At 36.7% G+C, this 14,471-nt stretch overlaps 1 protein-coding gene across 1 annotated transcript in view; it reads right to left on the reverse strand.

Annotated features, from left to right (window-relative positions):
• The window catches only part of LOC118996745 (transcriptional regulator ATRX), a 52,704-nt gene that overhangs the window by 30,544 nt on the left and 7,689 nt on the right, over positions 1-14,471 (reverse strand). The window contains exons 2-3 of the mRNA XM_037060298.1: positions 5,760-5,937; positions 4,295-4,489 (exon numbers count right to left, since the gene is read on the reverse strand). Of these exons, the coding sequence (XP_036916193.1) occupies positions 4,295-4,483 (189 nt within the window). The 5' untranslated portion in view covers positions 4,484-4,489; positions 5,760-5,937. The remainder of the gene's footprint in view (positions 1-4,294; positions 4,490-5,759; positions 5,938-14,471) is intronic.

Consider the following 14,471-nt stretch of genomic DNA (forward strand, 5'->3'; position numbering starts at 1 on the left):
TATTTTAGACAGAGGGGAAGGAAAGGAGAGAAGGACAGAAACATCAGTGTGTGGTTGCCTCTCACATGCCCCCTTCCTGGGGACCTGGCCCACAACCCAAGTATGTGCCCTGACTAGAAATTGAACCAGTGACCCTTTGGTTCACAGGCTGGCACTCAATCCACTGAGCCACATCAGCCAGGGCTCTGTCAAAATATCTTATTGTACTGTAGTTACCCTCCTTCTTGTGTGGACGTGATACGATAAAGTGCCTATGTGATAAAGTAAAGTGAGGTGAATAGCACAGGCATTGTGATATAGCACTACGCTACTACTGACCTTCTGACAATACTTCAGGAGTATCATCTGCATTGGGTGACCCTGGAAAATTGAGCCATGATGATGTTGATGTCTGAGGAAATTTAATATTTTCAGACTGCAGCTGACCATGGGTAACAGAAATTGCAGAAAGCAAAACCGTGAATAAGGGGTGCTATTATACTACAGCAAAAACATTCCGTGCCTTAACTGTTTGATTTGTAATAGTTTATTTGTCTCTCCACAAGTGGATTATCACCTTCTTTAGGTAAATCTCCTAAGTACCTTATTGTATTCCCTTTGAGATCCCTGACAGGTTGTAGTTACTGTGACTATGATATACTACATGTTTTAAAAACATTTTTAAAAAGCAGTAGCAGCCCTCTTTAAACGAAATCTTATGGCCCTGGCTGGTATGGCTCACTCAACTGAGTGTGGGCCTGCGAGCCAAAGGATCACTGGTTCGATTCCCAGTCAGGGCACATACATGCCTGGGTTACGGCCCAGGTCTCCAGTGTAGAGTGCATGAGAGGAAGCTTCACATTGATGTCTCTGTCCCTCTCTCCCTCCCTTCCCCTCTCTAAAAATAAAATCTTAAAAAAAAAAGGAAGTCTTACCTTGCAGCCCAATATATAAAATATATAAAGAGAGATAAAAGGAGTAAGACTGAAATGGATGCAGGGCTTGCAATGCTGCCTGTCTGGCCTCTCTTTGCTTACTCAGCCACAGGGCAGCCCTGGAGCACCTCTGCAGATCTCCTGGGGAATCTTGGGAATACAATTTGAAAACTGCTGGGTTAAGTTCTAGCTCTAACACTTACTGGCCATGCGCCCTTGGGTAATCACAAACTGTCTAAGCTTCGGTTTCTTCAAATAATAAATATTGTATGAGAAAGACCTTTGTAAACTTTATAGCCATCTATAAATTTGAGGAATTTACAGCTTTAGAAGCCATGAGCTAAACTGGTTGTATTATACAATCTTAACAGTTATATCACACAATGCTATTGTCTGTGAAATCACTGTATATTTTAAAATCCAGCTTTATTTAAAATAAAAGAAAGTATTCTAAATGCCACTCAGTTCTAGGAATCCCAGGTCTTCTGCCTTGTTTCTGACACTTGGAATTAACTTTCTAATCTCCATTTAGGGGGCAATAAAGTATGATGATTAAGAGGACATGGTTTCCATTTAGGCAGACCTGGTTTGAAGGCCAGTTTCACCTCTAATTAAATGTATAAACTTAGGTGAATTACATAACCTCTCCAAGCCTTACTTTCCTCACCTCAGAAATGAAAACAGCACTATCAGTTTTACAGTTGCTGCTGGAGTATGGAAGATAATCTGAACAAAAGAATAAGAAGAAACCCAGTAAGAAATCTATAGATAACTATTGTTTTCCTTTGGGGAGGAGCTGTGGGAGAGTGGAAATACTTTGTGCTAATACAGTATTCCATAACCATTTTCCTTTTTGTTCTTGAGCAAAGACTAACAGCACCAAAGTCAAACCACAGTAAAGTCTATAAATACAAAAAGCATGACATCTATGACGACTCAGAGTGCCGTTATAAAGCACGCAGTTTCTTTCCAGATATTCTATAATGATTAAATAGCATTTCTTTCCCGCTGACTTTTAAAATCTTCTTCAAAGCACAGTCTTATTTTTCTTAGTGCACCCTCACAGAACACCTCAAATCAACAAATAACCAATAAGTATTTATCAGATTTCATACAATCAGAATTTAAGCATATAAACAAATAACTTCAAATCAATTACTCCTTTTCAAAGTGTAATGTTTGCTTCCCATTAGAAATATTACTAATCATGGACTGTTTCTCATAAAAGTTAAAGCTTAATAATAAGTGAAATTTTAGGAAATATGCTATTTAGATATAAGATCATTTTCAAATTGAAAAGGGATTTCACTATCCTTAAAATTATAAACATAAATATATTTGCAGGTCTGTAAAAGAGTAGTTTTTGCTAAACACAATTAAGTAACAGATAGAAAAGGTATTGGAGACACAAGAGCTAAACAAAACAAGGTAAATGAACACTATGCAGTATTTTTAAATAAGGTAGAGGTATACATATTAATATGGAAAGATGTTCAAGTAAAATCTAAGTGAAAAGAGCAAATTGCATAATAATATGTATGGTATGACTCCATTTGCGCTTGTGTTTTTAAAGGTATGTAAACAAATTTGTTTGCTTACAGAAAATTTTCTGAAGACTATCCAAGAATACTACTCACATTCTGTAATAGTATAATTAAGAAAGAAAGCCCAATCACTATCAATTTAATATTTCATATCATGGCAATTGGAACTGATTCTTTTTTAAAAAAGGATTTTAAATGTGATATAAAAATGGTAGATTTAAGTCCCCAGGTGCCTAAGCCACATGGACAATAGTGTGGTGATTGCTGGGGAAAGGAGGGTGTAAAAGGACTAAATGGCAATGGGAAAGTATTAAATAAAAAAAAATTAAATTAATTTTAAAAAAGTCAAAGGGATTTGACAGAGGTTGTCACAAAACTTCTTTCCTAAATGCTCTAACAGTGAACTTTAAATGAAGAAAAAAAAAAAGCTCAATGATAAAAAACAATTTGCTTACATAGATAAATGATTTTTAAAACTTCTGAACACTTAATGTTCATGTTACTTTAATTGACATGTACATTAAAATTAAAGAAATCAATTGATTTATCTTTAGCACTAGCAATTATTCCTATAAACTTTGATTTTAATTAAACATGTCCAACCATATGAAGAGTTTAATATACTTGAACTTTTTCACAAATGACTCAAATGACTTTGACAGAGTGACACCATGACCTAGGAGCTGCCTTCCCAATTCTCTTAGCAAATATGTGGAACATTAAGTGCTTGAATTTGAAACCAAGGCAACAGGAAAAGCATCTTCCCAAAATGGCTTTTTAGAGAACTAGAATAGGTTTAAATATATAAATTCCTTATTTAGCTCAGAGAACATATGGTTTTCTGTTATGTTCAAAGAGTCAAAGTGGTATCTACTGTCATACTAAATTTCTATATTAATATTAAAAATGTTTTCTTATCCAAGGACAACAAACCAGAAGACATGTAGAGACTAGTCCTGACTCTTGACTCTGTCCCTCATTAGCTAAAAACTGTAGGCAAGTTACTAAATGTCTCTGATCCTAAGTTTCCCTACTTACAGAATGAGAGGACTTGACTAAATTACCTTTAAGGTCCCTTTCCAAGTTTTACTTGCTTTATAACAGTAAAAAACATCAAATAAGAGACACTTTCATTTGCTGATTCTTAACTGTTATACAACAGCAAAGAATGTTAAGGAAGAGACAGCTAAATTTCACATATAATTTTAAAATTATGTACGCCCTCTACTGGAGGTTATTAAGAGAGATCCATACTACAAGGGTGGGCAAAAGTAGGTTTACAGTTGTGAGTACATGAAGTATAGTTTATTCTTTTACTATTATTTATTAAATTGTAGCCCTGGCTGGCGTAGCTCGGTGGATTGAGTGTGGGACTGCAAACCAAAGGATGACAGTTCAATTCCCAGTCAGGGCACATGCCTGGGTTGTGGGCCAGTTCCCTGCGGGGGACACACGGGAGGCAATCATACATTGATGTTTCTCTCCCTCTCCCCTTTCCTTCCCCTCTAAGGATAAATAAACAAAATCTTTAAAAACAATTGTACTCTTTTCCATACAAACTGTAAACCTACTTTTGCCCACCCCCATATTTTCTGTAAGGTTTCTACCCAGAAACCTTTCTGTAGGCGTTTTGTTTGGCCTAAGATATGTATTTCAAGTTATACTATGTTTTTGTGCTGTTCTGTGGAGAACTAACCAAGCACCACTTCATTTAAACAGTTTTATGCTCTTTGAAAATTTTGGAAATACAGCCTTAGTCAGATGACTGTTACAATAATAGTAAAATTTCCTTGGTCCATATGAATTTTTTTGAGCTAATAATCTAAAGATGTTTACCTTTGGCAGCATGGGGGTATCTCTTTTCTTCTTTTTTTCTGAATTAGGGTCATCTAATAAGTCTGGCTCAAAGGTATAAAGTTCAGTAAGCTCATTCATGGTAAAATGACGCTCAACCTGCTGCTGATCAACAACTCTAAAGGACAGTGACTGCTTAGTTACTTGCCGATCATAAATCTTATCTTCCATGGTTCCCTTTGTAAAAAGAAGCAAACATAAAATTTGTAAATATAAAACTTAATCAGTTGGAAATATAGTTACTGGTTAATATGAAATGGCAAAGCTTCAGAGTAATAACTCTCATAAAGTAAATTTTATTAGCCATGCTACTTAATTTATGAGACTTCATTTGTTCAGTGTAGTTCGCCTTGACAAAAATCATCCTCTATTATCTTACTAATATGATTCATGTGCTGCTTTATATATTTCTGAACTTGGCAGAAGTAGAAAAGCAGTCAGATACCAAGGTAAACAGAAATAAAAGAGTACATAAAATAAGATTTTAGGGGGTTGAGTAAGAATACAAGAAAGCAGCTTAATTACTTTTCAATGGACTAAAATAAGCTCCCAGCAGTCACTACAAATGGCCTTTATATCAAGTCTTTCTATAATTTCAGGAAAATTAACATGGCTAAAATGTCCTATCTATTTCATATTTAGCATTCTAAATTAGAATATAAAGGAGTTCTTCATTTAAATAGTAGGCTGGATTTTCCTGTGCAGGTTACCAATTACATCATGCACTCAAGATCAAATAAGCAAAGATTTACCAATAAAAAGCAGCCTCTGGTTGACAAACCCAGATTTGGAAGCAGGGGGAAAGGGTAGCATCTGCTCCCAAAGCAGATGCACCAGTTAAAAGTACAATGTGATTCTATAAACCTGCATTGCCCTGAACTGCATCCATCTCTTTGATTTACTCTTTTTCTTCAATTTCAGTCTCTGTATGTTTTTTAAATACCTGAGTTAATATTTAAAGGTAATCACTTTAATGGTCTTACCTAGACAGCATTTTATATTATTTGTCATTACAAGTTAAAGTTTTCTTACTTATTTTCTTATTTACCCACACTCTTTCAAATTCAGAGACTCTGGGGGCCACTGAAAACAACAACCATTTGACCTTTACGTCTATAAGCAAATTAGATTTAATTATTGGCTTTTCTATGGACACTCAGTTAAAGGACTATAAAAGTTTAACTTCCCTGAACCAGCAAGAAAACGCTGAATCTGTTTATGCATCAAACCCATCTCAGTCAGAGAATGTTGGCATTATAGATACGGATGAAGCACAAAACAGAAAATCATGACAGGCCCACACTGACTACTCTGCTTCATGTATAGGAAGGATGTTTTCAACTGTTTGCCTCCCTAAAGCATGTATATTCTGCACTGCACAAATATTACCAGTTTCCCCCAACATTTCAATATGAAAAAGGAATAGGAATATAAATTATAAACATACCTGAGCTAAGAACCTATATACATACACAGGTTTAGTTTGTCCAAAGCGATAAACTCTGAATATACTCTGGATGTCATATGACGGATTCCAAGAAGCATCAAATATAATCACTCGATTAGCAGCTACCAGGTTAATGCCAAGAGATCCTGCTTTGGTGGAAATGATAAACAATCGTCCTCTGAAAATGAAAATATAAAAGCTTGTAGTAATGAGTGTTTCAAATATATTTTAATTACGTTATAACTTTTTAATCCTAAAGCAGTTTCTTGAGCAATGAGGAGTTTAGAGAATTCATTTCTCACTTACTGAAGAAAACAAGACATATCTAAAGAGTCAGGTTGAAGATATACATGCCCAGGAATTGCACTGCTGGAAAATGAAATAGTTTGAATTAGAAATAAAGATAAAAATGGAGATCACATGTGTATAATATATTCAAGGTATTTACATATTTCTGAGTAAATGGAGGAAATTTGTGTGTACCTCAACAGGCAGTATTGTGTTCGATACTATGATGGGCACTAAGGACATGAGAATGAAGCACAGTGCTCCAGGAGCTGAGTGTACTGGGGGTGACTGATATGCAATTACAATACAGTGTAATGAATGTAAGGAAAGAAGTTAGATAGATTCAAGGTAAAACAGGATCAAGAAGACACAACTCTGGGTAGAACGTGTTCAATGGGAGAAAAACAAAATGAAAGTGGTTGGCTACCTGCTGTGTCAGAACACCAGAATTTATATTTCTGTAGAAGAATTTAAGAATGAGTGATAGGTTCACAGAAAACTAAGCAAACAGTAAAAACTATTACTTCAACAAAAACAAACAGATATACAAGAAAGTAAAAGTAATCACAGTACTTCAAATGGCTTCAGTGTAAATATTTACATAGTCACAATAACATAAATACTCTGATTTAGACAAATATTATGATAAAATATATTGAGAAAACAAATAGGAAAGGTGTATGTGTACATGTGGATAAATTCCCACTTTGGCTGGAAGAAAAGGTATATGTAAGTGAACACCAGATGAACTGCCAAGAATTGATACTGGTTACCTGCAAGAGTAGGAAAGGGTTGTTCAAGGAACTATGAGCATTTCCTCAAATTTCTTGGTAAATATCATTCTTGGTAGCTGCCTAATATTCCATTGAATAACTATGTAATTTGTTCACTGTTGGCAACTTAGAGTGAGAAAACCCCTGGAATATAACAAGCTCTCCACAACCTCCCTAAATGCCTTTATACACAAAGCCTTATAAGAACATAAGGTTGAAAACAAAAATCTGTATAACACGGAGGACTAAATTATACTCTGGCTCTTCAACTATTTACATTAAAATTAAAAATCTATGATATTATATGAAAAAACAGGCTATAGAATCTTACAAAGTATAACTGGACCTACATTAAAAAACAAACAAACATACATATAATGTTAATAATGGTTATCCCTGGTCACTATCATCACTATAATTATTTTCTTCTTTATACTTCTCTAACAAAACATACTCATTACAGAGAACAAATTGTGCTTTCTTTAATTGGTGAGCATTTGTAAGGATTTATGGGTAAATGCTGCTCCCAAATTCCATTTATTTACACCTATTCTGTACGAGCAAAAGGATCAAACATATACAACAGTATAAACTACGTAGGTTAAAATGACACACACACACACAAAGGAAACTTCATAGAGAACTTCACAACTCTTTGGTATCCATCCACTAATGAAAACTTGAATGGGTTTAATAAGAATGTTTATCAAACTGTTATGCATCCCAAATACTAAGCTAGATTGGGAATATAAAAGATGAAAAAATACCTGGTCACTGCACTAAAGAAGACTACTGACTATAAGACAATGGACACATAAACAATTGCAATGCAGTCTAATTTGCAATAGCTATTTTTTATAAGGTATACATGTGGCCAGTGACATATTTAGGTTTTAAAAGCATACCCATAGGAAGCAACATTGTTTGAGTCTGTCCTCAAAAAGAAAAAGACAAAGAAACAGACAGAAGTGACTGAACTATTATTAAGAATTATTTTCCAACTATGTACTGTATTTTTGGACTATAAGATGACCCCCCCCCCCATTCTGGAGGAATAATGGTTCTTTTTTTTTAAAACATTTTATTTATTTATCTTTAGAGGGGAAGGGAAGGAGAGAAGTATCAATGCATGATTGCCTCTCGTGAGTCCCCTGCTGGGAACTGGCCTGCAACCCAGGCATGTGCCCTGACTGGAAATCGAACCATGATTGTGTGGTTCGCAGGACTGTGCTCAATTCACTGAGGTACACCAGCCAGGGTGAGGAATAATGGTTCTTAATGCTGTTGTCGAGTTGTTTACATTTACATTGGTGAAATACTATGTTATTTATATTATTAAACATTTTACCACATTTTTTGCTTCAAAACTTTTTTTCCTATTTTCCTCCTCTAAAACCTAGATGCGTCTTATGGGTTGAAAAATACAGGTAACCTTTAATATTATTCAGGCTGGAATATATATAAGTCTATACTGAGATACACTAACCAGGATATTTTTAGATTTTTAAAAAATAATAACCATCACTATTAAAGGATACATACACTAAAAACAAAATAAAACATGAACCATTATTTGAATAGTGTTGCTTTACAGGTCTGTTGGTAAAGACATATGTTTTATTAGGTATATACCTAAAGGTAGAATTGCTGGGTCATACAGTATGTGTATGGTGCTGTTAAAGCTGAACAAATAGTTCTCCAAAGTGGCTATTCCAATTTACACCCCCACCAGCAGTGTATGAGAGTTCCAGTTGTTCCAGATCCCTGACAACTCATGGTATTGCCTTTCTGTATTATAACCTTTGAAAATAGTTCAAGGGTCACATGAGTGTCTCAAGAGTAGTACAGAGTTCCTATGTACCATCCATACAGCTTTCCCAGTGGTGATAACTTACATAACAGCAGCACATTGTCAAAACCAGGAAACTGACATTGGTATAATACTAGGCACAGAGCCCATTTAAATTTCACATTTTATATGTACTTGTTTGCTTGGTGTACAGTTCTGTGAAATTTTATCATGTATGTAGAATCATATAACCATGATCACAGCATGGTAAAGAATTTTCCATCACCATACACACACAACTCCTTTATGTTAACACCCTAGTATTTACAACCTACCCTTAACCCAAATTACATGACAACCACTAATCTGTTCTCTATCACTATAATTTTGTCACATCCAGAAGGCCATATAAATGGAATCATACTGTACGTAACCTCTAAACATTGGCATCTTTCACTTAGCATAAAGCCCCTTAGAGCTGTGCCAGGTGTTGACTGGATCAATATAAACAGCTCACTCCTTTTTATTGTTGAGCAGTATTCTATTATATGGCTATACCACCATTTGTTTATCCATTCTCATGTTAAAGGTTATCTGCCTTGTTCCCAGTTTTGGTGATTACAAATAAAGACGCTATGAACATCTATGAATAGGTTTCTATGTGAAAACACGTTTTTAATTCTCTGGCATAAATGTCAAACAGTGTGACTGCAGGGTTGCACAGTAAGCATTATGTTTAACTGTTCAGTTTTCTTTAAAAAAAAACACAACAAAGTACTAAACTGTTTTTCAGGACGAGTGGTTGAACCGTTTTATATTCTCACCAGCACTGAAGGACATACCAAGTTTCTCCGTATCCTTGCCAACATTTGGTATTGTCACTATTTTTCATTTCAAATATTCAGATGGATATAAAATGGTATCTCCTTGTGAGTAATTTTTATTTTCCCATTGCCTAATGATGGGACATCTTTTCATGTGGTCATCAACTTGCAACACACAGATCCTCCTTCAGTGAAATATCAGTTTAAGTCCTTGGCCTTTTCAAACTGAACAATGTTTTCTAACTGTTACATTTAGAGAATTCTTTATATGAGTCTTGTGTTAAATATGCAGTTTACAAATATTTTCTCTAAGTTTGTGGCTTTTCCCCCTCTTCTTACACTGTTTCTCACAGACAAAAATTTATAATTTTGATTGTCCAATTATTGATTTATTCTTTCATGAATTACATGTCTTTGGTATCGTGAATAAGAGCATTTTTAAAAAGATTTTATTTATTTATCTTTAGAGAGGAAGGGAAGGAGAGAAGGAGAGAAATATCAATGTATGGTTCCTTCTTGTGAGTCCCCTGCTGGGAACTGGCCTGCAACCCAGGCATGTGCCCTGACTGGGAATCGAAGCGCAATCCCTTGGTTCGCAGGCCCGTGTTCAATCCACTGAGCTACACCAGCCAGGGACAGTGACTAAGAGCATTTTGCCCAATCTTACTTCCTGAGGATTTTCTTCCATGTTTTCTTAACAAGTATAATGATTTACATTTATAATTCATTTTCACTTGATTTTAAAATAGGGTGAGACTTAGGGTAAAGGTTCATTTTCAGCCTATGAATAACGAATTGTTTCACTACTATTTTTAAAGGTTTACTTTCTATTTTTTAAATTTTTTATTATTTTATTTTATTTTAGATTTTATTTATTTATCTTTACAAGGGAGGGAAGGGAAGGAGAGAGGGAGATAAATATTAATGTATGGTTGCTTCTCGTGCATCCCCTGCTGGGAACTGGCCTGCAATCCAGGCATTTGCCCTGACTGGGAATCGAACTGCAATCCTTTGGTTCGCAGGCCCGTGCTCAATCTACTGAGCTACACCAGCCAGGGGTGTTTCACTATCATTTTATTTTATCTTTCAATTACACTTGACATTCAACATTATTTCATATTAGTTTCAGCTGTACAACATAGTGGTTAGACAATTATGTCATTACAAAATGACCCTCCCAATAATTCTAGTACCTACTTGACACCATCCATAGTTATTGTAAGATTATTGGCCATATTCCCTATGTTGTACTTTATATTCTTGTAACTATTTTTTAACTACCAATTTGTATTTTGTAAATCCTCACTCAAGAATATGTTTATTGATTTTAAAAGAGAGGAAGGGAGGGAAGGAGAGAGGAAGACGAAAGGAGAAAGGGAGGAGGGAGGAGGGAGGGGGGAGAGAGAGATCAATGTGAGAACCATCAATTGGCCTCTAGGAATCATCAACCTAGGTATCGCCCTCATAGGTATAAAACCCACACCTTTTTTGATGTATGAGACTGTGCTCCAAGCAACTGAGCCACCAGGCCAGGGCCAATTTGTATTTCTTAATCCCTTCACCATTTTCACCCAGCTCTCTAAATGATCCTCCACTGAAACGTTCTCTGTATCTATGAGCCTGTTTGTTGTATATGTTTATTTCTTTTGTTCTTTAGATCACATGTATTTTTCATTGAATTTATTTGGTTTATACTGGTTAACAAATACTACAGGTTTCAGGTTCACAGTTCTATAATACATCATCTGTACACTGTATTGTATTCACCAGCCCAAGTCAAGTCTCCATCCATCACCAGCTTTCCCCCTTCAGTTTCCTCTATCTCTTCACACCGCCCCCCCCACCCGCAATCACCCCAGTGTTGTCCATGTCCATGAGTTCTTTTGTCTTTTTTGTTCAACCATTCACCCCTCCCCCACAACAGCTGTCCACCTGCTTAATCTATGAGTCTACCTCTACTTTGCTTATTAGTTCATTTTGTTACACCAGATTCCACATATAAGTGAAATCATGTGGTATTTGTCTCTCTCTTAGCATAATACCCTCTAGGGCTACCCATCATGTAGCAAATAGTAAAATTTCATTGTTTTCTTATGGCCAAGTAGTATTCCACTGTATATTAGTACCATAGCTTTTTTATCCACTTGTCTAATGGTAGACACTTGGGCTGCTTCCGTATTTTGAATATTGTAAACAACACTGCAATGAACCTAGTGATACATATACATTCACAGATTAGTATTTTACAATTCTTCAGATATATACCCAAAAGCAGAATAGCTAGATCATAAGGTACCTTTATTTTTAATTTTTTGAGGAACAACTACACCACTTTCCACCAGTCTCACCACTCTGCATTCCCACCAACAGTGCATGAGGGTTCCACTTTCTCCACATCCTCAGCAGCACTTGTTCATTTACTGATGAGAGCCATTCTGACACGTGTGAGATGGTATCTCATTGTGATTTCAACTGGCATTTCTCTGATGATTAGTGATGTTGAGCATCTTTTATATGCCTATGGGCCATCTGTATGTCCTCTGTGCAGAAGTGTCTATTCAGGTTCTCTGCCCATTTTTTAATTGGCTTGCTTGGTTTTTCAGGTGTCCAGTTGAATGAGCTCTTCATAAAATTTGAATATTAAGAGGACTTCCGCCAAGATGGAGGCATAGGTGGAAACACTGTGCCTTCTCCCACAACCAAGTTTGAATACAACAAAGGTTTGGAGAACAAAGACACAGCCAAAGAACAGAAAAACTGAATTATACGGAAGTCCGACAAAAACTAACCGTTCAACAGGGACGGTAAGAGGGGCGGAGCCACCAGCGGAGCAGCGTCGGGCAGGAAAGATCCCCATATGGGGCAGACGGACCGAGGTTGCACATTTGCGCACAGTAAGACAGACCGCGCAGGCCCCAGGGGGCGAGAGCTGACGGCGGTGGCACACTTGCGTGCAGTGGGACGAAACGCGAGGGCCCCGGTGACGGTGCAGGTGCCCCACCTGTGGGGGCCAAGCTGGAAGGCGGCAGATGGGACGCCACTGCTCCTCTTTGACCCCGCCCCCACATACAGGGTCACAACCCAGCGACTTAGTTGCCCTGTTCTAGTGAACACTTTAGGGCTGTGATCCTGCTATGGAACAGACACGAACAGCCCAAAAGATGGTGCAAGAAGAACTCAAAGTCCCAGAGCCAATAACTCTAAGCAACCGAGAAATTGCCAGCCTCTCAGAAGCACAATTCAAGACACTGGTGATCAGGATGCTCACAGAACTGGTTGATATTAGTCACAAATTAGAGGAACATATGAAGGCTAAACTAATTGAAATGAAGGGAGATGTCCAGGAAACCAATAGTGATGGAAAGGAAACTGGGACTCAAATAAATGGAATGGACCAAAAGGAAGAACAAAACATCCCACCAGAAAGGAATGAAGAAATGAGAATTCAAAAAAATGAGGAGAGGCTTGGGAACCTCCAGGACATCTTTAAACGTTCCAACATCCGAATTATAGGGGTACCAGAAGGGGGAAAGAAACAGCCAGAAGGGGAAAACTTATTTGAAAAAATAATAAAGGAGAACTTCCCCAGTCTAGCAAAGGAAATAGACTTCCAGGAAATCCAGGAAACTCAGAGAGTCCCAAAGTAGGTGGACCCAAGAAGGAACACACCAAAGAACATCATAATTACATTAGCCAAGATTCAAATGAAGGAGAGAATCCTAGAAGCAGCAAGAGATAAGGGGACAGTTACCTACAGAGGAGTTCCCATGAGACTGTCAGCTGATTTTTTAAAAGAGACCTTACAGGTAAAAATGGGCTGGAAAGAAGTATTCCAAGTCATGAAAGGCAAGGACCTCCATCCAAGATTGCTCTATCCAGCAAAGCTTTCATTTAGAATGGAAGGACAGTTAAGGTGCTTCTCAGATAAGGTCAAGTTCAAGGAGTTCATCATCACCAAGCCCTTATTATATGAAATGCTAAAGGGACTTATATAAGAAAAAGATGAAAAATATCAACAGTGAAAGGACAGCAAACTCACAGGTATTAACAACCACACTTAAAACAAAAGCAAACCTAGAGGACAGCTAGATCAGGAGTGGAACCATAGAAATGAAGAACACATGGATGGTTAGCAACAGGGGAGTGGGAGGAGGAGAAGGGGAGAGAAGGTACAGAAAATAGCATAGACAGTAGGTAGAAAATGGATATGGGGGAGGGCAAGAATAGTGGGGTAAATATAGAATCTAAAGAACTTGACACACGTCATAAACTAAAGGGAGGGAATGGTGGGGGAGAGGGTGTGCAGGGTGGAGGAGAATGAAGGGGGAATAGAACAACTGTAGTGGTATAATCAATAAAATATATATTTTAAAAATTTTGAATATTAACCTCACATTGGGTATATCATTGCTGAATATATTCTCCCATTCTGCAGGCTTTTTGTTTTGTTGATGGTTTTCTTTGTTGTGCAAAACACTTTCAAATTTATGTAGCCCCATTTGTTTTTCTTTTGTTTCCCTTACTCGAGAAAACATACCAGAAAAAAAATACTGCTCAGAGATTTTACTATGTTCTCATCTAGGAGTTTTATTTAAGTCTTTAATCTATTTTGAGTTTATTCATGTATATAGTGTAAGGTGGTCGTTTCATATTCTAATGTATCTGTTCAATTTTCCCAACACTATTTATTGAATAGACTGTCTTTACTCCATTGTATGCTCTTACCTCCCTTGTCATATATTAACTGACCACAAAGGCATGGGTTTAACTTGGGGCTCTCTATTCCGTTCCATTGATCTATATGGGTTTTTATGCCAGTACCATATTGTTTTTATTGCTACAGCCTTGTAGTATAGTTTGATATCAGGTAGTATGATTTCTCCAACTTTGTTCTTTTCTAAGATTGCTATGGCTATTCAGGGTGTTTTGTGGCTCCAAGTAAATGTTAAAATTATTTGCTCTAACTTCTGTGAAAAATGCTATTGTTCATTTTTATAGGGATTTCATTTAAACTATAGACAGTTTTGGGTAATACAGA

This window comes from Sturnira hondurensis, unplaced genomic scaffold (assembly GCF_014824575.4).
Source record: "Sturnira hondurensis isolate 20B ecotype Veracruz unplaced genomic scaffold, ASM1482457v3 Scaffold0011576, whole genome shotgun sequence".
Classification (NCBI taxonomy): Eukaryota; Metazoa; Chordata; class Mammalia; order Chiroptera; family Phyllostomidae; genus Sturnira; species Sturnira hondurensis.